Raw genomic sequence first — 27,821 nt, 5'->3', positions numbered from 1 at the left:
TTAGGTAATATCTGGAATCACTTCTGGTTGTAGACAAAATATGGACTATGTTTAGCAGATAAATATTTAAAGAAAGAAACTAAACAGCATTGTGGAAGCACGAAATGTGGTTTATTGAGCTCCGTTCTGAGAACAACGCGTTTACAATTAAGGAGAAACGTTCACATTTAAAAATGTCCTAAAAAGTGTTTGTTTTAATCCTGAGCTTCTTCCATGTTCTCCCAGTGCCTAAGTTGTCCGAAACCATAACCTCACATTCAGCTGGTAAACCAGGAGTTTAAAGGGTTTACCCAAAGATTAAGAACAGCACTCGTGTTTTTGCAGTTTTGCGTCGAATGTATTGCTGATAGTTTTATGTGAAAATACTAACTTTTTCCTGTGTTTTGTAGAACATATATTTATTTTGTTTGTAAAAAAAAAACAAAATAATGCAATAAACGAACTAAAATATAAGGTCTTGAAAACAAATGAAAGGGCTGAATGTAAATTTTTAAAAAGTCTTATGCAAATATTTCTGCCCAAAAGTCACCAAATACAATAATAATCATTATGACAATTTAAAAGTATATTTCAAATTATTTTAAATTACCTTTATTTACACTTGCAACAATTATGAAATGAAGGTTATTGACAACAGAAATGGAATAACTCAGAAATAACACCTAAATACTGAGATCCAGTGCACATTATACAAATGAAAGTCACAACAGAACGACATTTCAGTCGCAAAGATGTAAAAACGAGTGTTTCTCTCGGAACCGGTTGAGTGTGTGTGAGAAACTGTACCAGCATGACCTTCTGTCACACATCAGTGCTCCTGTGCTTGAGGCATCCGTGCTAGATGAAAAAAACCCTGATAATTTCATAAATATCGCTCTCTTCTTAACATTTTAGCTCAGAGGAAACAGAGCCTGCTGTGTATTTTATGATGGAAGCACCGTATTCATGTTAGTGAACATTTCCATTACAAAAGAACAGTAAAGTCTTTGTGTATTGTACAGTAGAAGATTTTAATTAGAGTTGCCTCCGTTCTTGAGCAGTTTGTTCAGAACGCTGCTCTGCTTTAAGGCCTTCAGGTTGGAGATGTCCTCTGCAAACACGGGCACGTCACAGCTCTGTTCGGCTCCTTCGACCTCGCTCTCGCTGTCGGAGAGAGCCGTGAGCAGAGCGTCATTCTCATATGTCGGGAAGTAATACCTACAAACCAAGAGAGGGAGAGGAACTTCAAAAAAAGACTCAATCAAGAACGCACGTTAACCTCAGGATCAGCCCAGTGTCCATACGATACTGTTATAGCAGGACGACTACTTATTCACGGTTAAATACCGGATCATACTGCAGTATCTAGACAGTTAATCCATTCAGGTTTATGTGATTATGTGTTCCAGATTTCTAATTTTGTGTCTTGTGTATATTTTCACTGCACCACACATTAAAAGTTTTGTACGTTGCTCATCTTTTACCCGTCTCACTATTTTGCATTTTATGTATCGCTTGTTTCTTTTGTCTCATCGGGAAACGTAGGTTTTTTTTGCTTGTTTGTTTGTTTTTTATTTCCGATAAAAAGTGATGATATCCAAATCGTGACACTTTCGAATACTATGTATTTAAACATAACTTAAAAAGGAATTAACAAGTGTGAAAATCAGTTTAGTTGCTTTACAGGGTACGTGTGAGACTACGTGCTAGTTTTGTTGGCAGGTTAGCAAAGCAAGCTGTGTCGACTCACTATGTAAACTTATCGCCGACACCAACAATCTGTGCTACTTCCTGCCAAGCTTTTTTTTTCTTCACATTGTTACTATATAAATAGGAACATACAAATAATACATATACATTTTGTACATACAAAAACAGTAACTCAATTCAATTTGAATTGTTTAGCACTGTAAGCAATGGGCTTTGCCTCAAAGCAGCTTTACAGGTATTCAGAAAAATGACAAAGTTTAAAATGAAATTTATATTCATCCCTAATAAGCAAGCCTGAGACATTAGTGGCAAGGAAAAGCTCCCTGATATGACCCAATATTTCTTAGGAACCTTAAGAGGAACCAGACCTCAAAAGGAACCTAACCTCAAAAAACACTCTTCTGTCCTGAAGACATACAACCGACTGATACTGGAGACTCCTTTCATGAGCCTGCTGAAAAGAAACTTTCATTTCATTTACATTTCCAGCATTTGGCAGATACCCTTATCCAGAGTGACTTACATTATCTCACTTTCGTTTATACAACTGAGCAATTCATGGTTAAGGGCCTTGCTCAGGGGCCCATCAGTGGCAGTTTGGTGGACCTGGAATCGAATCCACAAGCTTCCCGATTGGTAGCCCAAACACCTTAACCAGTAGAAGTTTGATGGTTTGACCATAGAAGTTTCAGTGATTGAGATGTTGCTATAGAAACGCTTACGTATTAGAAAGAGTGATCCTGTAAACAGAGCTGCAGTTATATAAAATGAGCCCACACCTTCTGAGCAAACAGATCAGATAGATATGTTGTGGGTGCTGTGTCTTTGTGTTCACTTGTATTGGATACAGTTCTAATGACTGATGCTCAGTGGATCCTTTACTCACTGTGGTTGGTCCCAGTATGTCTTATCTGGAAGCTGCATCACATGGCCAACTTCTTCCAGGTGCTGTACCACTTCCTGTTTGGTATCAAACTTCCTCTGGCAGCCGTGACAGCGACACTGGTGGAGCTCACGGCGGATGTAATTCACAAGTTTGACTTGCTGGTAAAACTTCAAGTCTAGACAGGAAACCGTATTGACACTACTGTTATATTAGGAGCTGCATTTCCTGCATCAACGCTCTAAAGGCTGGAGTTACTGTAAAGACTGGACTTACTGAGATCTGTTTTTAATTTATGGAGGTCAAATTGATGAGCTTCCTGCAACAAGACAAAAAAAACCCATAATAAAATTAGAATGGAATTTGAAATGGTACAAGAGTCCATGCAAAGCAAGGAGGAGATATTCTTTATATCGTGTTATACCACAGAGCAGATGAGGTCTTGATCCTGATTGGTCAGAAGGTGTTGATTATTGTCCTATTACAAGCTGCAATCTTTATACACATGTTATCATTTCTATTGTCCTTAATTTTGAAAGACCACGTTGTTGGACGCTCCACATAAACGGATAAAAAAACCTGAGCAACCTTGTTAAAATGTTAAAACTTTTTTTTTTTTAAAGTTACAAAACGAGTTTTCGGTGTTAGCTCTTTGTCACAGATTCACGTAAAACGGTAACGTAAAGATCTTTCATGATAATTGCTTTTTTAATTATTGAAATTCAAGATGTAGAAGGTATTAGGTGTCATATGTAAGTGAAAAGGAATTAACTTCCACATCATGAAATATAAGCATGTACAAGGAAAAAGAAAAAAATGTATTAAATAACAAAAAAAAGAAAGAAAAGCAGTTATTGGCAAATTGCTGTGTCATAGCACAAATTAAACACTTCAGGACCTGAAGTTATAGGAAAATAATCAACAACAGTAACAAAATAATGAATAATCTATTCTTATGAGCACAATAATAGATTATTCATTATTTTATTAACTCCATCGAGGGTGTATCCTGCCTTGATGCCCGATGACGCCTGAGATAGGCACAGGCTCCCTGTGACCCGAGGTAGTTCGGATAAGCGGTAGAAAATTAATGGATGAATGAATTATTTAATTACTTACAATCCCTTGGATCATAAGAAGGTCAAAGTTCACATAATTGGAATGACTAAATCATTATCATAAAACATGCTTGTCACGTTACAGAGAAATCAGAGGACGCAAACTCCTCTCCTCCTCCTGACACTAGAGACTTTTCCATGAAAGCTAAATAAACACTTCTTTAAAAAATATCAAAAATCCACTTCTATATGATTTTATGTTTTTTTTAATCCTTTTTATAATTCATCATAGCTTATGTGGAGGGTTGATTATCCAAATCCCCTCGAATGAGCTGTTGCTATAGAAACGATAACGTATTTATTGCTGTGATTTGCTTGATCCGATTTGCAGTTAGAGAAAATTAATCCACTCCTTCTAATCTGATTTTTAAACGTTCTCAAGCCGTATCAGACCCCTAATGTGTGATGACTCGGTGGAAATGATAATAATAACCTGCATGTGAGTGTAGATCTTGTCCATGGTTTCCTCCTGCCGCTCACAGAACAGACACACAGCACACACTGGGTGAGCCTGCCAGTCAGACCAGTCACTGCACACAACACAGCACAACACCGAAACCTCATGAATACGCATTCTGACCTAATAATGCATGTGGTAGGAATTAAAGGTAGGGTCTCCGGTGTTTGAAAGCCAATGATGAGATTAGAAATCACTAAAACAAACACACCTCTAACCCAAATATGTCCCACCCCTGTATTGATAGCTCCGCCCACACATACAGACGTAACCCAGCCAACTAATGGAAAGAAATGTGTCTTTATCATAGCTGAAGGGAAGAACAATACGATTGTAGGTAAACAAACAAGCAAAAATGACACACAAGCATAATCATGTAAAGGACAAAGGCATATATTAGTTCTGTGTAACAAAGCAAAACCAACGTTACTCACCTATCGAGAAGGAAAAAAGCGCCTCGGCGTCTTAAGTAAAGTTGGCCGCATATTCACAGATTGGAGTTTCCCGAGTCAATAACTCCTGAGTTAAACGCTGTTACTACACAAAACGCGGTTGTAGCTGCCTCTCTACATTACTACGATAGAAAAGAGCTGTTATTTGTGTAGTAACAGCGTTTAGCTCAGGAGTTATTGACTCGGGAAACTCCAATCTGTGAATATGCGGCCAACTTCCTGCTCCTTCAGTTCTCTCCAGCGCTGGAAAGCTGATCCTATATTAACACTATATATATATTGCCTTATTGTAAGCCTTTCTTCGCTTTCTTTCTTTGTTTTTCTCCTCCATGTCAATGTTAAAACCGCTTTCTGCTAATGTCACACATGCTGAACACTCTCTCCGCCCATATTGACAAGCCCCGCCCCTTTCTGCTCATTGGCTACCCGTTAGTTTTGTATTTGTTTTGTTTGGCGGCCCAACGTAGTTTTCTGAAGCATTTCTCAAACAACGGAGACCCCACCTTTAAAATAAGGTAAAAAGTCTAAGTGAGGCTCTTACTCGTCTTCGTCCTCCACAAGATCCCGGTCATCCTCAGACTGCACTTCTTCCCAGGTCTTCCCCAGCTCCTGTACAGGATACCACACACAAACACACACACAAAAAAAGACATCAGCTTGCTATCTCAAACAAAACCAGGTCTTTTATTATCTCTACCTTCAAAGAGAGATAATAAGTGTGAAAGTAATCTAATATTCAGGAAAATCCAGCACCAAGTAATTGATGACGTAGAAGCGATCGTAGTCGTGATTGCTGCCGTTAATGCGTCTGTGTTGCTTCTTTCTCATGTGATCTTTCAAGGTCGTCTTGTCTCGAAAGATTTTCTCACAGTACAGACACTGCATACTGTCAAAACACAAATAAATAAATCAATAAAATAAGACAACAGAATGTACCTAGGTTCGTTATACAGGGTGTGCTTGGTCGTGTGGGAAAATAACCTTAGTTAGCAAAACGTCTTCCAAAAGTTTGCATGTTTATTTAATACTATATAATATTTTTCATTCATTCATTCATTCATTCGTTCATTCATTTTCTACCGCTTATCCGAACTACCTCAGGTCACGGGGAGCCTGTGCCTATCTCAGGCGTCATCGGGCATCAAGGCAGTATACACCCTGGACGGAGTGCCAACCCATCGCAGGGCACACACACACTCTCATTCACTCACACACTACGGACAATTTTCCAGAGATGCCAATCAACCTACCATGCGTGTCTTTGGACTGGGGAGGAAACCGGTGTACCCGGAGGAAACCCCAGAGGCACGGGGAGAACATGCAAACTCCGCGGGAGACGGGAATCGAACCCCCAACCCTGGAGGTGTGAGGCGAACGTGCTAACCACTAAGCCACCGTGCCACCCCCCCATATTATTTTTCAGATAGTCTTTAATAATAAAAAATCTAGCTGGATCTGGAGGTTTCCACAGACATGTCTAACATCAGATAAGATGATAACTTGTGTTAATTCATCATGAGTGAGTCAGAGGTGTGTGTTTACAAAAAAAAATACAAAAATGTCAAATTTTCCCTATTTCATTTCTCTACGTTTCCCTTCAGAGCATCGTGCATATAGAAGACAAGCTTTAGAAGGATCACAACTCCACCACCAAGAGAAGGCTCAAAGCTACTCAAAGCTTCATTCTTTCAGTTTTAGATCTTGTGGATCTCGGTAGTAATCTGAGGCAGTGTGTGCAGCAGCTGCAGGATTACTTGTCCAGTTTCTTCTCCAGCGTATCGAGGAACAGTGTGCAGTAGACGATGTTGTCGGGCAGGCCGATGCTGAACGAGTGCTCTCTGGCCATGTGATTGAGCAGCATAGCTCTAGGGAAAGATGAGAGCACAATCAGCGCAGGAGGAAAGGAGAAACATACACGTACATCTATCAATCTCTACGCTGGTAGATTCATTCGTATGAAAACGTAACTTTAGGATAAAATGACGGGGTTTTCAGAATATGCTGATTTCTGCTTACGACGGTGTGTTTTAATGAGGTGAAGGTTAAAGGAATTAGCACTGCAATAAGAGAGCAAATATTACATTCTAAATTGGATTTCAGAGAACAGATTTATTTACAGGATAGCTTTAGGATTCAGTCGTTTATCAAATCCAATTTTGTTCATTTTTTTTACCTGCTAGGATTTTGTTCTTTAAAAAATGGGCTAAATGTTTTTTTTTAGTAACATGCCATGTGAAAATGAGGAACCATCAAGGTGTTTAATTGGCAGGAATTAGAAAACGGTGTGTGTGTGTGTGTGTGTGTGTGTGAGAGAGAGAGATTAGCAGCAGCTCTTACCTGTTTCCAGTAAATTCTTCATTACAGAACATGCAGCTCCGCTGAAAACTGGTATCGCCTCTTTCCTTCTGCTGCTGTTCGAGAACCTCCTCCTGCTCGACACAGCAAAACACCATCATTAAAACACACAGAACCTTCGCATGTACATGAAAGACTTAAAACTAAAGTTTTATTTTTGAATGTACTTTTTTAATGTTAATGTAATGTTTTATTTCGAAAAAAAATTTCACATAGTATGATTCATCTAAAATCCATGCTTATAGGAACATGTAAGGAAGGTCGCGGCAGTTCGTTCAGCGGCGCCCTGCTACGATGCGCCACGGGCTGTGGTGCTGATGGCCATACAGGGTTGCCTAGCAACGCTGATGGTGGCTTTTCCCAGAGATGTGTGAGCGAGATGATGTTGACTCATTATAACCCACAAAAACAATGTGTGAGCATGAGAGAGACAGAGAGCGATAGAGAGAGACAGAGAGCGATAGAGACAGACAGAGAGCGAGAGAGAGAGACAGAGAGCAAGAGAGAGACAGAGAGCGAGAGAGAGAGACAGAGACAGAGTGTGATAGAGAGAGAGACAGAGAGCGAGAGAGAGAGAGACAGAGAGCGAGAGAGAGATATCTGGTTTATACAGTTCATGGCCTACAGAACTACAGTAAAGGATTTATATTTTATGCGTGTTTATACTACAGGACAATAATATATTTCACAAACATAAACCTAAACCAGAAACCGTGAGACCAAACTATAAATAAATTCTCCCCTACAACAGAACAGAGACACACCGATCCACCCCCTTTCATCTGTCACCAGTCTATAGCAATCGACAGAGCAGTGTGATTTGTGAGCAGTGGATTGGATCATTTCTTTTAGACAGTGGAAGAAGGATGAATTAACACACACCAAGCGTTTCTGCTGGAGCTCCTCTCGAAGGATGCGGTCTTCTGGCAGAACGTCACACAGGAGGAAGTAGAACTCCTGCAGCTCTGATACAGAAGTGGTCATAGGCGTACTGGTTAGAAACGTCTAACACGCATGTGCTTTAGATTTAAAAGCACAGCTCTGCTTCTTACTCATTCAAATTCACTCAAAGTTTTAGGGGTCACACACACAACCTCGGGTACGACGGGATTTTTTTTTTTTTAACCACTGCCCTGTCACCTAAAAAACACAGGTGGTAGGCTAAGGTGGTCATATGATGCAGCAAAAATTCTTATGTAAATAAAAAAATAAAGTATAAAAAATGAACAAAATATTTGGATAAAATCGTTGTTTTTGATCTAAAAAAAATTTTTTTTACTTTTTTTTTTTTTTAAATAATACTGTTGTCAAACCCGGTCTCTTTCTCTCTCTCAAAAAAAATTACTTGTCATTCTTAGAAAACTCCACTTTACTGCTCAATTCTTCTCATTCCCAAGGAATTCAGTTACCTTTATCCATGTCCTGTTTCTCTGGGGTATAAACATAAGGTTTCACACCCTTGGCATTTATTATCATGAGAAAAAAAAAAAAAGATTCAAACCAAATGAGAAAAGGATCGGCATTGAACAGCTTTAAGAAAAAGAAGTCCTCTGGCTTACCAATAGGTCCCTCAGAGTTGGTTTTGATGACGCTGCAAAAGTCTGTGATGGGCTGCTCTGTAAACCTTTTCTTCCAGTAAAGCACATACCTGCAACAGAGCAGCAAGGGTTTTGTAACAGCTTGGAATCTAATGCTATATTTAGCTTCTTGAACTCCCCAGAGCTGCTGGTGGGTCCAGATTTACTCCGTTCTCACTCTCATAATAACTACATAGATTCCCTAACAGCAGTTACTAAGACTATGCTTTAATAAGAATCTTATTTATCTGAATGTGCAGCCTCAGCGACACTTCCACTGTCAAAAGTTTGAACACCCACAAGATTCAAGGCAGGTTTTTACATGATGTAACTGTTACGACAACAGTCCTGGAGAGCTGCGGCACTACAGAGATTTGTGTTTTCCGCCCCCCTTTTTTTTTTTTAAAAAACAAACAAACAAATAAATAAAAATAACTGCAGAGTTGTTCCTCCTGGTCAACTTTCACAAAGCTCACTGAATTATTCATGTCCATAACCTCTGATAATTTCAACTTTTAACTACGATTCATTTGGAAAACCTGATCAATAAATAATCACTGAATTGTTTATGGTCCTACTTTGGGAAGTCAGCGATGAGTTTGATGTCAGCGATGACCAGCTTGTGCTCCAGCAGTAGGTGCTTCAGGAGCTGGTCTTTATCCGAGAGAGGAGCCGTGTGTGAACACAGGACACAGTGCACCAGGCAATAGTCATTTGTGGAGATGTTAATGCAAGCAGTCAGCTGCTCAGGAAAGCACAGCGGCTCCAGAATAGAATCCTGCGCACCTGAAGAGAGGACATGACAAGTTGTGTAGATCAGCATGCCATTACTGCTTCGCATACTGAAAGAAGAACGTGTGCTTTTGTTTTTGGGAAAACTTATTTTCCTCTTCAACTGGTCTGATTGTGATTGCAAATCATAAAGTTAACATAAAGTCACATACTAGGGACCTCCATTCAGAATTTTCTAATCATACACAGGAGACAAAATGAAGGATAAAATCATGCAAGGTGAGCTTGATGAAACAGATTGTTTTGCAGACTGAACCAACAGTTAGCTACCAAACGCACAGAAGAACAAATGCAGCTTGTTTAATGGGGTCTAAAATCTGGGAGCATTTCGCTGCGGACACTAATCTGGAGTCGGCAAGAATCCTTCCATCTGTCTTTTTTCCAGAAATTGCACTAGCTGCAAAACCGTACAAATTCAACAGACTAATTCAACACCATTGTATGCAACAAGCTGAATGACTGAATAAAATTAAAGGTGTAACATATGCTGATTTATCACAATGCAACCTCTGCTGATGACAGATGAGTTATGGCTGCCTGAGAGCCCAAAAAAAGACAAGACTGTCCATTAGGGCTGAGCGATAAAACGATAACGATATGTATCACGACAGAGACGTGATCAATACCTCAGTATTATTTATGTTTACAAAACACTGCACATATTTTAAAACACTTTACTCACCAGAAGGTGAACAGTTATTGAACTTCCTAGCACTAAATTCTCAGGTTTCTCTATGTTTATATTTAACACTTTGCACTATTTTATTAAGCATTTCTTACATTTTCTTTCATTTTGCACCTGAAACGATAAGAGATAATTGTCCAGTGTTCATTGTTTCGTTAGACTTACATTTACATTTTAATTATTTGAGTTTTCCTGGTTGTTGACATTTCTGTCTTAATATCTGAAAGGATTATGATCAGAGGAAGGTTAAGTTTAAAATAAAAATGTTTAAATTTCATATATTCTTCTCCTGGTGCTTATTTTAAATGGGTCATAAAAAATATCAATAATTATCGACATCGACCGATATGAAACACTGATATCATGATACAGTTTTCAGCCATATCGCCCAGCCCTACTGTCCATACATAAGCTTCATGAATCTATAAAGTGAGATAGAAAGAAATCAGCCCCAGTCTTTGCTGCTCTATACCACTCACTGTGTATAAGATAAGATATACCTTTATTCGTCCCACTATGGGGTAATTTCACTGTTACGGCAGCAAAGATTAAGAAAACGCAAATATATAAAAAGAATAGAGACATAATATAATACAGTATATACAAAATATATTTTTATATGTATAAAAAGAAACCACGAGTAGTAGTGCTAATCTATTAGTTACACTATCAGACATATTGCACATAGGTAATATCGCACGTTTTTCAAAATTTCTGTTATTGCACATGTTTAAAATACTTTGTTATTTTTTATTATTGCAGTTAAAACAGTAATAACAGTGTGTATTATGGTGAGTGGTTCACTGGGAGCAGCTTTGATTGTAAAATCTAAAACAATCTAAAGTATAAACAGTCTTATCAACATCAGTGATGCTTCTGCACCAAAAAACTATGTCTAAACTAATCCGCCTTACGACATGTATTAATATTGATATAATATAATATAATATAAATAATACCAAAAATGAATCAATGTCTATGTCCCAATCTTTCACTCGACTCAATAATAAGAGTTTGTGAGTACTAAAACACTAGCATATAATTTGTTTTATAACAAAATACGTGTACATATATATATAGTCCATATAATTTGTTTTATAACAAAATACGTGTACATATATATATATATATATATATATATATATATATATATATATATATATATATATATATATATATATATATATATATATATCTGTCACTGCTAATAAACACACAACACACAACACTCTACCTGTTAGCTCAGTACTCAGCTGCACAGCCGCCATCTTTAACGCCACGCAGTCACGTGACGCATCAAAGCACTCCTTATCGGGACTTGTAGTCCTTTATAGTCGTTTTCGCCCTTGAGTGACTCAGTGTCCCATGATGCATTGCTGTCAGGAGACGGTGCTGCTGGAAGGATGCTGAGCTGAGCGTCTGCCCTCGGAACAATACAGTGACATCCAGCGTGCCAGCAATATGGATACAGATAACATGCGTGTTGGGTGCTAGACGAGACAAAAACAAAATGTGGATACCGACCGAACATGAAAAATATGGCGTGGGTAAGGTTACATTTTTATTGTTTATATAGATGGTGCATTAGTGCAGGTGGGGAAATAAGATCAGATCAGATTAGATCAGATCAGATCAGATATCTGATGTGGAGCAACATGCACATAAAATAACAGCTTATTCGACATTGGGAAAGAAAATGTCAATATTTTCTAGAATTGATTTGACTGGAATGTTAAATGCATTAGTAATTATATGAGATCTGTTTATTTGATTCCATTCAATCAATGATTTACATCTTTTTTTTTGCCATTACAGAAAGCAATGATTTATTATTATTATTGTTTTTATTGGTTTTTTTATGCTTGTTTATTTGTTTAAATGGAAATTTTTTTAATAGTATTTACATGGCAAGACTTATCACAGAAAAAATGACATCTGACATTTGTACATTTGGGTTTTATATGATTTTTACATTTTTTAAATTTTATTTAGGTTTCAAACATTAGGAAGTGATAAAGATGTTTGTCTGGCACGGTGGTTGGAATATCGAGTCTGTAATTGAAATTGAAATGGTTGTGTGGATCATGACTCACTTGAAAGATTTAAGGGGGGAAAAAAAGATCCACTCGGTTATTTCACTGGAAGAAAAACAGAACAATGAACTCATAGGCTATAAACTCTATAAACTACTAGATAAATATGGTTTATAGCCCACGATCTCATTGTTCGGTTATATAGAAATCATTATAAAGGCAATTATTTGACAGATACGTAAGTCTCTTACAAGAGGAACCAGTTCAGGGGTTTCACATCAATGGGAGTTAATACCTATCCAGTGTCTTATTGTTTGTTTGTTTGTTTATTTATTTATTTATTTGTTTGTTTGTTTGTTTGTTTATTAGATCTAATGAATCCGATAAATGAGCTCTTGGAGTTGTTGATGTGTTATTGGTCAGTAAATTAATTTTCTGGTCTAACCCACTTGACATCGGATGAAGTGTAATGTGGCTTTTTACCTCAAAAGATTTTGATTCCCCAAATTTCAATAATTACTGATTATTGGGTTTACTGTAAGAAATAAACACACTGCTTGCTGACTAGCTGAATAAATATGTGTCTGTTTACTGTAAGGTTTCGAATACAAAACAATGTTATCTTTATTATGGTTATAATATTATGGGTTATTTAGATATTATATTTAGTGTCCAGGGATATTAAACTGTCTGCTATAATCAGAACAAACAAAATCAGCAGTCTTAAAAACACAGATTGGAAAGACATAAACAGTTTTGTGAAGGTGTCCAGTGTGCTTTTGTTGTGATGAAGCTGACAGGTTGAGTGATAAATCTTGTCAGATGGCTGCAGTAGGCTGGAGCTGTCAAAATCTGGGCAGAATTTCCTGGAGGCTAGCGCTGAGTGTACAGAGTCGTCTCAGTGCTTATAACAGGAAAAGACAGAGGACACATCATCCGCTTAGCCAGAAGCTTGCCTGAACACACCGTTAACAGTGACATGCTCTTACTGACCCATATCCTGCCATGTCAGCCTCGAGAAACCTGTGAGTCTGAGGGATCACGTGTCCTGTTCCTGAATCTCTCAAGCCCCTTGTTAATTGTTATTGTTATTGTAAAATAACATTGTAGTTAAAGCATTGCTGTTTTTTTGGATTTGTCTCTAGATAAAATTCTGTATTGCTTCTACATTTTGTTATATATTAGTGTGTGTTAAACGCAAATTGGCGAATACTAAGATGATCTCATTTATATCATTATCAGAACCAAAATGCCCCATTAGCTGCTGTATGTAAGGATCCATGGTTCTTTATCCCAGGATTAATACATAATGATTTGACATTCACACCTTGTGACATGAATCTTGCACTGACGATGCATTTTATCGGCTGAAGATGTACTTAATTGGATTAAGGATAAGCCACCATCGGTTTACTTGTGGTATCTGGAGCTTTTCAGATTGCTTGCAGTTGAAATGATAGACACAAGCAAATGAAAACTAAACGGTAGTTTGTAATTCAGTTATAAAGTAATGCAGCCTCTGCTTTATTTCAGCTACTTGTAGAGAGTGCTATTTCTTTTGTCCTAATTGATTGGATAGTCTAATTTGCCTTAATTTATGTATTTGTTTTCTATTACCATGAAAATTTGAAAAACAAAACAAAACACAAAAACAATAGCACTAAATTACACATAATTTCATACAAATTAAATAAATAATCTATTATTAAATAGATTATAATAGACGGTAATCTGTTTATGAAGAGGTTTTTTTTTTGCGAGGGCCTTTGTGTGTTTATATACGATAGGCACAGCAAGAATAGAAGAACTGAGAATTTAGGAGGCGGCAAACAGGGGACTCCGGACTAGCACAGACAGCCTTGTGTGGCAAAGGAGAAGAGAAGGAAGCGGGGCAGGAAAGATGCAACATTAGGTAATATTGTCTTCTCTGTCCGTGCATTAATCAAAAAGAAAAAAAAGGAAATGCTTCAGGGATGAGCTGGAGTTGGACACAGAGCATGTTCAAGCAGAACATACAGAAGTGCTTTCGTATTTGTGCACTCAGCTACTGAAACCTTCATCATTCATGAAATATGGATGGATTCCAGCAGGGATGTGTGGGCACAGATACACACACACACACACACACACACACACACACACACACACACACACACACACACACACACACACACACACACACACACACACACACACACACACACACACACAAATACATGCTTACTGTAATCTTGGTTGCTGTAAAGATTGATGTGCCATCTGTCTAATACTGTACTGTAGTCTTCAAATAACACTACAGAGAAATCAGTACATTTCTTCATCAAGCGACATTTTCTCTTTCAGTCCAAATTTTTTTTGTTTGCATCTGGAAGGCCATATGTTGTAAAGGGCACTAAGAGCTTTCTAATGATCAGCAGACAGTTCAGTATTCTTATCAAGTACATCTACTGAATTTAAGGATGCTTTCAGCCCCGATAGTCCAAATCATTGCTGTTTTTTTTTGGCTTTGGTTGAGATTCACACTGCACAAAATGTGAAAAACAAACGCACAAAAAAACAGTGTTGACTTTTGGACATGTACTGTAGGTCTAAAAAACTCCTTCAATCTTTGACCAGAAACTTTATCAAGTATCACATGCATTTTTTTGTGTTCGTGGCATGTCTGCAGAACTCTGTCCTTTGGTTCAGTTCGTCTTTCTACAGAAAAATAGTGCAACACAAAACACATACGGGGTTCACCTTTTGCATCCGAGAGTCTTTCACTTACCACTTCACATTAACTGAACTGAATCAGCGTTTGGTCTGTTTGAAACAAACAAATTCTGGTGTGTTTCCCACATCAGTGCAGTAGGAACACAGCGGCCACTCAAGGGCGTGGAACAAACAACCTGCCAGAGAGTGTACAAGCGATGTGGTCTTGGTTCACTTCAAAGGTTTGATAGAAGAAAGTGACCCATGAGGTGCAAACTCAGCCAAAGGACAGAGCTGTAGCACGAAAGAAATGCCTTCTTGATCTTTCTACAGAAGGACAAAAAGGAAACCAAGGAGCACCAGAGTATATTCTGCATAAAGCACCCTGTCATTGTGTTGTTGCAATCACACATCTTCTGAGATTTTCTCTCAAGGGAACTAGTTGAATTGAAATCGTTCACTCATGACCCACTTCACTGGCGGCGTCCCTGAGGAGCGTCTAGTCTATGTTCGCAGATGAAGTGAGGCCTATTCGAACATCCCCATCTCACACTCCTTGGCTTGTGAGAGTGCATTTATGACAGGATTGTGTGTGGCATATAGATGAGCCTCTGCTCTTTGTCACATGCTGACTCTGCTCGAGTTTCACCCTGGTCCATGGGCAGTCGGACAGCAAGAGAGGTTAAAAGCGAGTGCCACAAACACACAGGCACTGTTAGAGCTCAGAATTGGGAAGCGTTAGTATACATCAGGGCTGCTGGGGCTAAGGTCACTGTGTGAATACTAATCAATTATTATTTAGATATTTTTAAAAATACACATTTATTAAGTGTATTTCTTGCTTTTTTCTCAAATGTTGTTTTGTTAAAATTATTACCCATCATCTCTGCTTTGTGTATCGACCATATTTGGCCTTACTAAGTAAAGATAAGTTGAAAAAAAGGGGAAATCTTCATGTACAGAGATTAGCCTAGGTAAATAAAGAAAAAAGGGATTTTTGGAGATTATTTAAAGATTTTGATATTATATCCTTTATTAACAATTATTATTATTAATTTTCACTCTATGCGTACTGTAAATACTGTACATTTGAACATAACATCTGACATTCAGATTCAGAAGGACAGCTTTTAGCTTGTACTGAAATTTGCTTGTTATATTTTGTGAAATCCTGCATTTACATTGTTATTATTGTTGATAATCATCGCTCATCATTTTCTCTGTTTCTGAACTGAGACATGGGTCAGGGTTTGTGACTGATACTACAGAAGTGCCATAATGACACTGAATCCCGAGTGAAGCAAAAAAACAAAAAAAAACTACACAGTGACAAGAACAGCAAATAATTATCTGCATCTAAAGTAGTATTGTTTTTACATGAAGCGTTGAGTCATAACCTGAATAAAGGTTACGCAACAGCTGAAGGTTTATCAATACTCCGATGCTGAAAACTCACAGGCCAGAATGTTTCAGCTTTCGAGTGTTATGTGTAGTTAAGAACTGTGCACTGGCACACAACAAGATGCTACACTGCCAACTGCTCGTATCATGAGGAAAAGGTGTGAAAGTGCATTCTGCAAGATATTGGGTAGACTGTTAGTCTGAGATTTTATCTCTTTGTCTGTTAGTCTGTTGTTTTATCCCTCGTTTTGCGTTCCTGCTCTGCTTCAGTGATGAATCTTTGACCAAAAAATGGCATGGCAATTGTTGCTATGCCGTTTTTGGTTGGGGAGATTTATACTGTTACCTGTTATCTCTCTGCGGAACACCTTCTGAGTATGAGCCTGTTGTTCATCAGCCTTTGGCTTGTAGCAGATGCTCTGTTTCACCTCTGTGTCTGTCTTCTTGGCTCTTTTTTCTTTAGGCCAGTGAACATAACCTTCTCTTCTCTGCCTGCTTTTTTTTATCTTCCCAGACACACACATCATAGACTATCACAGAACAGGTGAACACATTCAGGCAACGAACCACAGGCTAGAGGGTGAGACAAGACAGAAACCAAGAATTAAGCCACATGGCATGCCTCACAAGATATTTTTTTATGATAGATACCGAGATCTAATCAGAAAAATGCCATCTGCCCTTCATCGCAGTGGTCCAATATTACATGGACCATAGTCTTGTGAGTGCATGAGCTGTGAAATCTGTCACTTGTCTTACCTTCATGGATGATCCCTAGCTGATGAGTGCAAGAACCTTTTTGCTTAGCAAGTAATCACCATTGCACTCCTATGCAAAGACAAGAGAACCACCTACGGACCATCTGGACTAGAACTATCAGGATGTTGTCAGTTCCAGCAGATAGATAGCCACATCTCAGTGTGTATGTAGTCTTGTGTTTTATTTTATGTTTTTAATTACTTAGATAAGGAAATAAAATTGGTGGAAGTCTTGGTGGAGGTCTCAGTGGTAGTCGCTTTGGAAGGTTATGAATTCAAACCCCAGAACCACCAAGCTTCCATGGCTCTCATCTGTAAGTCATCTGAGCCAAATGAGCAAAAATACACACAAATATACAAACATCTATATGCATTCTTCAGGGAGCTGTTCAGAACTGGATGCAGTTGTTAGATTGTAAAATGTTTTAGGCTATTCATCAGTTTGAAACAGTCAGTGACATTGATTGTAACAATTTTTATAATCAACTTACTTTATACATCACATAGAAAATCGTCTGAAGCCAGATTAGAGTTTATGTTCATCGACATAATAGTAATGTCTAATTCCATACAGTACATGAATTACTTGACAATGTGACTTGACATTAAATAACAGTTATGTTTAGCCCCGTACACGACATGACGTAACAGTTATGTCTAGCTTTGAACATGACATGACATAGTTATGTTTAGCTTCGTACATGACATGACATGACAGTTACTGTATGTCTAGCTCTGTACATGATGTGACATGACGGAACAGTTATGTCTAGCTTTGTACATGACATGACATGACAGTTATGTCTACTTTCGTATATGACATGACATAACAGTTATGTCTAGCTTTGTACATGACATGGCATAACAGTTATGTCTAGCTCTATACATGACATGACAAAAGTTATGTCTAGCTTTGTAAATGACATGACGTAACAGTTATGTCTAGCTTTGTACATGACATGACATGACATGACAGTTATGTCTAGCTTCGTATATTACATGACATAGCACTTATGTCTAGCTTTGTACATGACATGATATAACAGTTATGTCTAGCTCTATACATGACATGACGTAACAGTTATGTCTAGCTTCGTACATGACATGACATAAAATGACAGTTATGTCTAGCTCTGCATGATATGACACCAATTCATATCCAGTTATCTTGAAACATAACGACATGGTTGATCTGTCTATTCCTGTACATGATAGGATGTATTTGTTATGTCCAGCCTTGTATGTTACATGGCACACCGGTTGGCCCCAGCCTCAGACATAACATTGATGTATAAATCATAACAGCCATGTCTAGACTTGTGCATTATGATTTTTATGTGATACAGCAGTTAGTTTCTTCATAGCAGCTCCCTGGTTTACCATATGCTCAGGTTATAGTATGTGCATCGTTACACATGTTTTCCCATCTCCGTGTGGGTTTCCTTTGGGTTCTTGGGTTTACTAGTCATGCTAGTAGGTGGATTAGATATTCTAAACTGGCTCTAGTTGTGAAAGCATGTGCATGGTGCCCTGTGATCAACCTACATCCCATCCATGTTTGGTTCCCACTACATGCCCAGTGTTCCACTGTGACCCTGACGAGGATAAAGTGGTTACTGAATGGAGAATGAAGAAAATAATAGATTTAATAGAAGTGTCAGCAGATTCACCATGGCACAACTCCTACAACAGATGTCTCCTCTGAAGAGGAAGAAAACCTATCCGCTTGTCATTAACTGTGCACTGATGCAAGATAGCCATTATTTTGCTGTCGCTACTTAAAAGAGTAGAAACATTGAATCATCAGTTGCACTCCAGTGTGACTCATAAGTTGGTCACAAGCACATAACCGTACCTTCTGCAGGCACAATGAGGAAAATGCTGGCTTTGTGTTGTTATAATTTTAGCAGATATTGACCAACCGGGCAAAACGTATGACCCAAAGCCAATTCCTGTTCAGCACACTGAGCTTTCTTTGTGTCTGGCTCAGGAGTCGATCTCACCGTTGTATCCTCCTGGGTCTATTCCTGTATTGCTGCTCACACCTCTAAAAAGGAAAATGGACCATGACAGCCTAGTATTTGATTCACTCTGTGGGCCGTGTTGCCTGGCAGATATTAGTATGGGATATTGGTATGTCTCTAGAGAGCTTAAATTTCATCACTATACAGAATCTCTAGCTAAATTCTTCCTATTAGTTTCATTTAGAGTTTATTGAATAGAGCTGCATTCGGGTTGGTTGAGCTTTTTTTGTGCTGAATCATAATTTGAACCGTTTTGCAAATGTTCAAACCTTTGCACCAGTTTGAAGCTTAACTCGTTGAAAAAATAGGGCAAAATAGACTGAAATCGATTAAGATAAAAATACTTTTCTGTAGTACTACATTACGCTTTGGTCAATGGTAGATCAAATGATTATGGCTGTCTTGTTTATCGGAAGGTTGGAGTTCAAGCCCTGGCACTGCCAAGCTACCACTGTTGGGCCCTTGATTAAGACCCCTAACCTTCTCTTTTCCTTGGGTGCTGCATCATGGCTGAGTTAAGTGAAGAAAAGTATTTTCATGTGCTGTGACAAAACTAAAGGATTTCTTTATCCTTTTACACTTAGCCTTTCAGTCTCTATTTTTCTCAAGCCAAAAACTCTCTTCTAAGGCATGACCTTGTCTAGACATTTCCAACTTTTCCCAGCTGTCAAAGCATCATGCAGGGTAAGCACGTTGATGTGGGTGGTGTTTGAAAATGGCTCCTATTGCTGGCTAAACAGCTTTGTTTTTGACTGTTTTTGTTCATAGGCTGCTGTCAGATCTTTTAGCCTGAGTGAGTAATGCTGCTGGAGCTGATCAGTGAATAGAAGCATTTTTAACCATCACATAATCAACCATGTTTTATAAGACAGACCTCTCCTTATAAGCTTGAAAGGAAGTTTCTTTTTTATGAAGCCGATGATGGCTTCATTAATACAGATTTCATTTAATTCTAACACATATCTGTAATCATATACTCCAGGGGTCTCCAGTCTTATCCGGAAAGGGCCGGTGTGGGTGCAGGTTTTCATTCCAATCAAGCAGAAGCCACACCAGAGTCTATTAAAAGCCAAGAACAGCTGATTAAACAGGTGGAATCAGCTGATATACTCCATATACTACATGACACTGAAATTCACAGAGTTTTTAAAGGTGCACTGGTTTTTAGATGGGTTATTGTGCCTGTCAGTGCCAAAGGAGGTGTGGCTTCTGTGCCAGTCTCAGTGAAGGACTAGTGGACTCTGTGTAAGGCCCAATATGGAGGTGTGGCCAGGTGTCTGTATCATTAAAGGAGGTGTGGCTTGTGTGTCAGTCTCAGTGAAGGAGGTGTGGCCTCCGAGTCTGTATCATTGATGGGGGTATGGCCTCTGTCTCAGTCCCAGTGAAGGGGGTGTGGCCTTTGTATATGTATCATTAACAGAAGTGAGGCCTATGTGTCAGTCTCAGTGAAGGGGTGTGGCCACACCGCCTTTGTAGTTGTTAAGTGAAAGTGAAGTAACCTACGGCTAAGTACGGTGACCCATACTCAGAATTCGTTCTCCGCATTTAACCCATACAAAGTGCACACACACAGCAGTAAACACAAACACCGTGAACACACACCCGGAGCAGTGGGCAGCCATTTACGCTGCGGCACTCAGGGGGGTTCAAGGGCACCTCAGTCGTCGCCGGCCGAGACTCGAACCCACAACCTTAGCGTTAGGAGTCAGACTCTCTAACCATTAGGCCACAACTTCCCGACTAAGGAGGCATGGCCTTGTATTCTTATATTCTATCTGCATTACACTGTATAACGTTAACAAAATATGCACTTTTGGATTATTACTGAATTGTTAACTTTCCACAAATCTCTTTCGTACCTCAGATAATCACTTATCAGATTTAGCTCAAAAGGATAGATGCAGGTGGGATGTCTTATTTCACTCTTATTGATTGATTTGGTCCAACTGACACTTGGTCAATACCAACTTAATCCAGCTAATGTTTTGCCAAAAAGTAATTGGAAACACTTAACGAAAGCATTAGCAGCCCTGATTAATTAATGCAGTCGACTCATCTGCTGCTCACCGCTCTAATTTCTGTTTAGTGAGCATGGGGAGATTGTTACTCCTCTCAGAATGTGCATCATGTTGATAGATTTAGCAAATAACACACTTAGCTGTTTTCAAAACATGGACACAGACTCTTTAGGCTGGCAGGAGACATTGTTTTCCCAGGCATCTGGCACAATGCGTTCGAGAGAATGGCAGCAGATCCCGTAAGACAGGGTACGGTACAATCTCTTCTCCTTTCTCCTCCTGCTTTCCCTCTGTCTGGATGTCTATCATGTACTCACACACACACTCACACACACACACACACACACACACACACACACACACACACACACACACACACACACACACACACACGCAATGTGCTCGGTCGCAGTTACACATAGTCTCTCCATCTTTTTCATTCCTGTTATGTTGCTTGGTGACACGCTTTTCATGCGGTTCTCCATGGAGAATAACTACACAGGCTCACACACCCGTCAGTGTGAAAGAACGGAGCTCGACATTACTGACACGCGTACATCTGCACATCCATCAAATCCATGAAACATAATTTATTGACACAGCCTGGAGTTTTATTACTGTTTTTTTTATATAATAATTCCCTGCTGTGAAATGTTCCATGTCAGCAGTGACAGGTGTGTGTGTGTGTGTGTGTGTGTGTGTGTGTGTGTGTGTGTGTGTGTGTGTGTGTGTGTGTGTGTGTGTGTGTGTGTTTGTGTGTGCATGTTTTTCGAAGGCTCACTGCAGAGCCTTGGAGTTAATCCAAGACACCAGTGACAAAAACTTATTCCTCTGTGTGGTACATCTAAGGCCGATGTAGCAATAATGTGTAGATCTCACTATTCTGTTTAATCCACTTCATAAGATTTCAGAAGTCACACATTTATCCTGAATATGAGTTGAAAGGTGGTATCAGTTATATTCGAGTAACAATATAACATTGAAAGTAACCTTCAGCAGGTGAGTTAATTGGCAACAAAACAAATAATAGAGTACCGCCAACATCCAGCCAATCAGGACACCTATTTTTGGTTGTCACTCATGTTGCAGGTCAGTTTAGAAAGCTCCTTGTCGAAGGATTTCAAACAAAGTTTTAGGAGTCAGGGCTGTAATTTAAAAAATATTAGTCTTCACTGAAATTCTGCAGATATCATAAACTATATCTTGAATTATTTAAGAATACGTTAATACTGTCATACGTTAAGTCCTGATTCATCATGAAGAACATTTACTTCTGTTTTATATTTGCTCATTTTTATGACAGGATTGAAAGTTGCCAAATATGAAGATGTAAAAATCTGTATGTCACGGTTGAAGGTTGTGGATCTCAAGGACATTTACAGTGCAGCTTGGAGCTTTTCTGGGATTTAAACTTCTCACAACCTACCGATCAGTCGCCTGAAACCTTAACCGTTTAACCGCTCAGCCATCACTTCTATATTTTTATCCAAATAAGTGAAAAGTGAGTGTATCCTGTAATAAGGTAGTAAACACTAACCAATACGAAGATACAAAATCAATAGAAAAATTGTTTTACCTTTAAAGAAGGAAGTGTGTGAATACTGTTATTTTTTAGTTATTATTAGTAGAGTTATGAATATATAGTGAGTCTAGAATAGAATATCAGCTTTACTGCAGTTAATTTTTATATAAAAAGTCACTGCTATAAGAAATGAATCATTTCTATGTATTAAGGCATAATTTCAATAAAAACTTTTTTTCTACTAGGGCAACTCGCTCATTATTATGGCCAGGTAAATCGTTCCTGGGCAGACAGAAGCATATGGAATTTTAATACCTGCCTTGAGGTTGTAGTAATTTTGTTTCATGAATAAATTTGCAGATGCGCCAAATATCATTTCACAGCTTTCAATAGAAACATCTCGAATTCTGCATCTTCATTGAGGCAAACATGCAAGATGTCCTGTTTGTCTCATCACTCGTCAGACTCTTATTATTATTAAGTTTGCTCTTCTTCATTTTGGGGTGTGCAAATTTTTGCACCCATCTACTTGACTATAACGTATTCCAGTCACCAATAATAATTGATCGTATGCTAACTACTACTACACCTTTCATATTTATTCCATTGTTTCTGCATAATTCCATCTCTGTAATACACAGCAGTAACGTGAAATAAACGATTTTCTCACTCGTTTAAATCTCACAATCTTTCAGAGAACGAAATTATGCGACAGTTTTAATCTATGAAAGAAGTTACACCAACAGATTTTAGCAACTGTAGCAGAAAACATTATTATGTCTTATTACACAAGGCTATGACATGCATTTATTATTTTTTTGATTTATCACCTTCACAACAGGCTTGTGTTTTTCAAATAATGGGTATAATATAGAGTGATGATATTTTGCTTCAAAGACAAACACACACTTCGACCGAGCCATACGAATGAGCTCATTTATCCTGCTGTGCGTCTCGTTTATCTTCTCACTGTCAGCATTCATCAAGGTTTCGTTTTCAGGGGTTTCACGAAGTGACCCAGTTTAGCATTATATGTATGTGGGGTGTGTAGCCCTCTCTACAGCTCATCCTCTCCTCTCTAGTGCTTTTATTTATTTATTTATTTATTTATTTATTTATTTATTTATTTATTTATTTATTTTTATGCGCTTGCAATAGATAGTTCAGTGAAAATGTTAGCCTCAAAAAAGCTTCGCTGATGCTTTCATTCCTGGGTCATAGTATGTTTTGTTGAGTTTTGCATTAAACCCTATGAGATCGGTTTTCTCTTTCCCAACTGGTGCGTTGTTAGACGGAGAAATGAAAGTGAGAAGGCAAACATTTGACACCGCTAAGATTGCAATAAGAACATGGTGATTTGATGAACAGAGATCGCAGGGATGGTGTGTACTCTGCACATGTGTCTTTGCACGTGGGAGTAGTGGAGGAGATGCAGTTTTACGTAATGCATAGGTTAACATCCTACACACCACTTTGAAATCGAGCGCTTGTCATGTGTTTAAATAACAAACAAGCTTTAACTGACACGCTTAACATCAACCTGATGATGGAGGTTTGTGAATGACGTGCATAAAGCTTACTGTTTTCCAAAAACCTGAAGCTTCTGCGTTAATTTTGGCTATGCAGAATTTCCTGTAATAATCAGTTTACTGAAGATGATCGAATAAATAATATACAGTATGTTCAACATTTTGGGAATCATTCTGTAGGACAACTGCTCATTCATTTATACATCCATCCATCCATCCCACCACCTATTAATCCATCCATCACATCATGTAGCTGTTTAACCTTCTCTAAGCACTTTTCCTAGTCAGGGTCGTGGTGGATCTGGAGTGGTGAGTGTCAGTAATGCAGGGAGCCAGTATCACACATTCACACACTCATTCACACCTACAGTCAATTTAACACAGTAAATTCGACTACTTATATGTTTTTGGGACATAGAATGAAACCAGAGAGCTCATATACGAGCTCAGGATCATATCTGGAGCTGTGAGACGGCCAAGCTACCGGCTTAAATTTAAATGTCACAATAGTAACAAAGCATATTACAGTTGTGATGATGCCATAGATGATTTGACAACATTTATTTTCTAGGTAGGGATTTAAGGCACTAGTCAGGGCTTTGAAATGTAGAGCTGTTTTTTCTTTTACTTTTTTGACCCAAAGGCTAAAAGGTGCCTTTCAGCACAATTCATTATAAAAAATGTTTTGCTGTAATTTATTTGGGCAGATTGGGAGTCATAAGGCCTCGAAGTTCATAGTCAGGTCAGTAAGAGACAACTTCAAACAGGAGAATACAAAAGCGCCAATGTCTTAATCAAGCAGGAGATCCGAAATTTGGACTTACGGGTGACAAAGACTAATGAGACTATAAATAGACAAATGAAGATAAGAACACAACAGCTAGAAGCAGCAATGTCAGGTCAAAATTGGAGACATAACAACACTCAAAACAAATGCTGTTTCCAGACAAAAACACATGACATAAAACAAGTCAGCTCTAGTCGTGTTGGTAAACATGCTACACATTCAGAGAGAGAATTGGTGACAGCTGCTATAAACAGTGTGCAAGTGTAGACAATCACTCACTACCTGCTCCTTCTCTCTAAGTAGTTTATGCTTCTTTCAATCAGTGCTTGACTACTGCAACTACTGTACAGTATACACCAGTACCGTTTAATCCTGTATTATAAAGAATTTATTTAATCCTTCAGTAAGGTGTTTCGTTAGATTTAAAGCTCCTTTCTGTCTGCCGCTAACTCTTAATACCAGCTGCATTTAATTGATTAACAAGCCCGCACCTTTCCATCAACCAGTGGCATATTTTGTGGTAAAACTAAAACATATGACCTTTTGTGCAGGGAAATGCTGATTTCAGGGGAGGAAAAATGTCAAGTTTTAAGAAATTGTATGTTAATATTGTGAATTTATTACTAATGGTCTTAAAACAATTGAAAACTTTACACACTGCATCTTTAACCCCTTTATGTCCCATCAGCTGCTACGAGCATGTATTGGTTACACAGTTTTTTTGTTGTCACTGAATAACATGCTTTATGATGATAAATTAATAACATCAATCTATGACTTTATGTTGGTTAAAAATGTTTTTGCTCTAGATCATTTCATATCCCAATTACTGTATATATTGGACATACAACACTATCATTGATCCAAATTAATAGATGATTGTTTTGAACTGAGCTTCTTTATGTTTAATAAAGTCACGTTTTATTGTATTGGGATGCTCTGTATGACTGCGTATGACTGTGTATGAGTTCCATGGTCATGCTGCAGAGTGCAGGGAAGTGAGGCAGCCTTAGCAACAGTGAGATGATGCAACTGCTGCTCAGGCTTTTCACACTCTTGGCTTTTTGCCATGCCAAATGGTAAATATTACACAAACTCTTCATAGAAACACAAACAGAACAGGCAAGTGCACAAGTTCTACTGATCCTAAGCTTGTGACTTAAATGTTTTGTGATATTTAATAGCAGCATGCAGAACCCCATGATCTGTGCAGCTTTTTTCACTTTGCTTACCTAATTAATGTCACCGTAACCTTTCCAGGAAGCTCTCGTAATGTGGGACACTGTCAGCATTAGGAAATATTAGCTTTCCAAATCAGATGGTGTGTCTACTTTGTGTCCGGACATTACAGAAGTGTAATGTGGTCTCTGAAGCATTGAAGCGAGTGTTTTGAAGCTTGGCACCTGCTGTCACGTCTGAGACGAGCTGTGGGCCATCCAGCGTCTGTGCCAGGCAGCGGTGTGTGTCTGCGGTATGATCAGTGGGACAGTGAGGAAGCGTTACACACCCCAGTGTGTCCAACACCACTCAACAGACCCTGCATGCAGAAACAGTTCTGAGAAATCAAATTTACATAATCAACCTAAATCGTTCAGCCAAGACATGTTTGGTGTTTGAGATTTGTTCTTTTTGCACTGGAGCTAGGAGTAATGTATAAAGGTAAATTTGAGGTTAAGGACACAGTGTAGTTTGTTGTAGTCTTCAAACATGAAACTAATAAACTTCACTTTCCAAGTAAGCAGCCATCTTGGACCATTAGAATGTCTTTAATCTTCAGCGTCATGTGATGATGAATTTGTGATATAAAATGTAAGTGCTAAAATGTAATATTGTTATGATCTTACACGGAGCCAGGGTAGCACCTACATACAAGTTGTCTACATGCAAGACCAATATCTATCAATAGCTGGACAATGAAAGTGTGAGGATTGAACACTGTTTTATATAATCAGGTGTTTCAGGTCACTTATGCTGTACAGGCTTCATACTGATCCCAGTGTTTACTCCGAATACCAGACACACTAAAAAACCCCCCACTGAACTTACATTTCTTTTGTCTGTCCTGTTATGTTATTTTGTACTTTATGTCTTTCAATTTTTAGATTCTCTGCTAAAGTCAATTTAACACAGTAAATTCGACTACTTATATGTTTTTGGGACATGGAATGAAACCGGTTTTCTAAGGGGAAAAGGGTGATATAGTAAATAATCCACCTTGTTTATGTTCATCTCATCTGTGACTGCATTCAATTCAATTCAATTCAAGTTTATTTGTATAGCGCTTTTTTGATATTGTCTCAAAGCAGCTTTACAGAACATAAACATAGAACAAAAGGTTTTTATAAAGAATAATATAAAGATTTATATGATACAAAATTCAGGATCAATATTAGACATATTTAATGTGTTTGTATTTATTTATAGCAGACTCAGGCACTCAGTGGACTCAGGCAGCAGTGTGCAAAGGAAAAACTCCTTTGAATGGAAGGAAGAAACCTTGAGAGGAATCAGACACAAAGGGGAACCCATCCTCATATGGGTGACACTGGAGGGTGTGATTATACTGTAAATATACAGTCTGACAAATGTTGTATTGTTGAAAAAGACCACATGGAGTTGATATCTCCTCTTTAGTATCGCAGAGTCTAACTGGAGCTGGTAGATCTCTAGATGCCTCAGGATTTTCAGAGTCGGCCTCATCTCAGTGAGGGTCCAAAATCTTCATGGCACAGAAGACAATCGGAGCTGGTACAATTTCTGGAAGCCTCGGGATGGGTAGAAAGAAAGAAGCAGTGGAGAGGGATTAACGTAGCTGTTGTTCATAATATTAACAAGTACTAGATGATAACGTGCATTTGGTCTGATGTAATAGAGCACAATATTATGGGATGTATTATGTGTTCAACTGACTACAGATACAAGTTTTTAATTTACATTTAAACTGTGTCTGAGCCCCGAACCCTATCAGTAAGGCTATTCCAAAGTTTGGGAGCTAAATACAAAAACGCTCTACCGCCTTTAGTAGACTTAATGCTCTTTAGTAGACTTAG

The 27,821-nt window shown here is 38.4% G+C and overlaps 2 protein-coding genes across 3 annotated transcripts in view; one reads left to right on the top strand and one right to left on the bottom strand.

Annotated features, from left to right (window-relative positions):
* Positions 1 to 89: 89 nt before the first annotated feature.
* On the bottom strand, positions 90 to 11,385 carry znf277 (zinc finger protein 277). Its single transcript, XM_027136125.2, has 12 exons — positions 11,243 to 11,385; positions 9,110 to 9,317; positions 8,514 to 8,602; positions 7,837 to 7,919; positions 6,937 to 7,028; positions 6,354 to 6,464; positions 5,353 to 5,485; positions 5,141 to 5,208; positions 4,124 to 4,220; positions 2,849 to 2,891; positions 2,576 to 2,750; positions 90 to 1,197 (listed from the first exon to the last, which is right to left on the bottom strand). Exons 1-12 carry the CDS (start codon positions 11,274 to 11,276, stop codon positions 1,011 to 1,013), a joined length of 1,320 nt encoding a protein of 439 aa, XP_026991926.2. The 5' UTR covers positions 11,277 to 11,385; the 3' UTR covers positions 90 to 1,010.
* dock4 (dedicator of cytokinesis 4) overlaps positions 11,386 to 27,821 on the top strand; it is a 79,505-nt gene continuing 63,069 nt past the window's right edge. The window contains exons 1-2 of one of the 2 annotated variants that reach the window (XM_047802386.1): positions 11,421 to 11,555; positions 13,829 to 13,953. Coding sequence is in view for 1 of the 2 variants with exons in the window: in XM_027136122.2 (XP_026991923.2) it covers positions 11,519 to 11,555 (37 nt within the window). In the remaining variant the exon portion in view is untranslated. Of the gene's footprint in view, positions 11,556 to 13,828; positions 13,954 to 27,821 lie in introns of both variants that reach the window. The other variant, XM_027136122.2, reaches the window with a different exon arrangement.

This window comes from Tachysurus fulvidraco, chromosome 17 (assembly GCF_022655615.1).
Source record: "Tachysurus fulvidraco isolate hzauxx_2018 chromosome 17, HZAU_PFXX_2.0, whole genome shotgun sequence".
Lineage (NCBI taxonomy): Eukaryota > Metazoa > Chordata > Actinopteri > Siluriformes > Bagridae > Tachysurus > Tachysurus fulvidraco.
The sequence above is the reverse complement of the archived record's forward strand: the minus strand, read 5'-3'. Positions and strand labels throughout refer to the sequence as shown.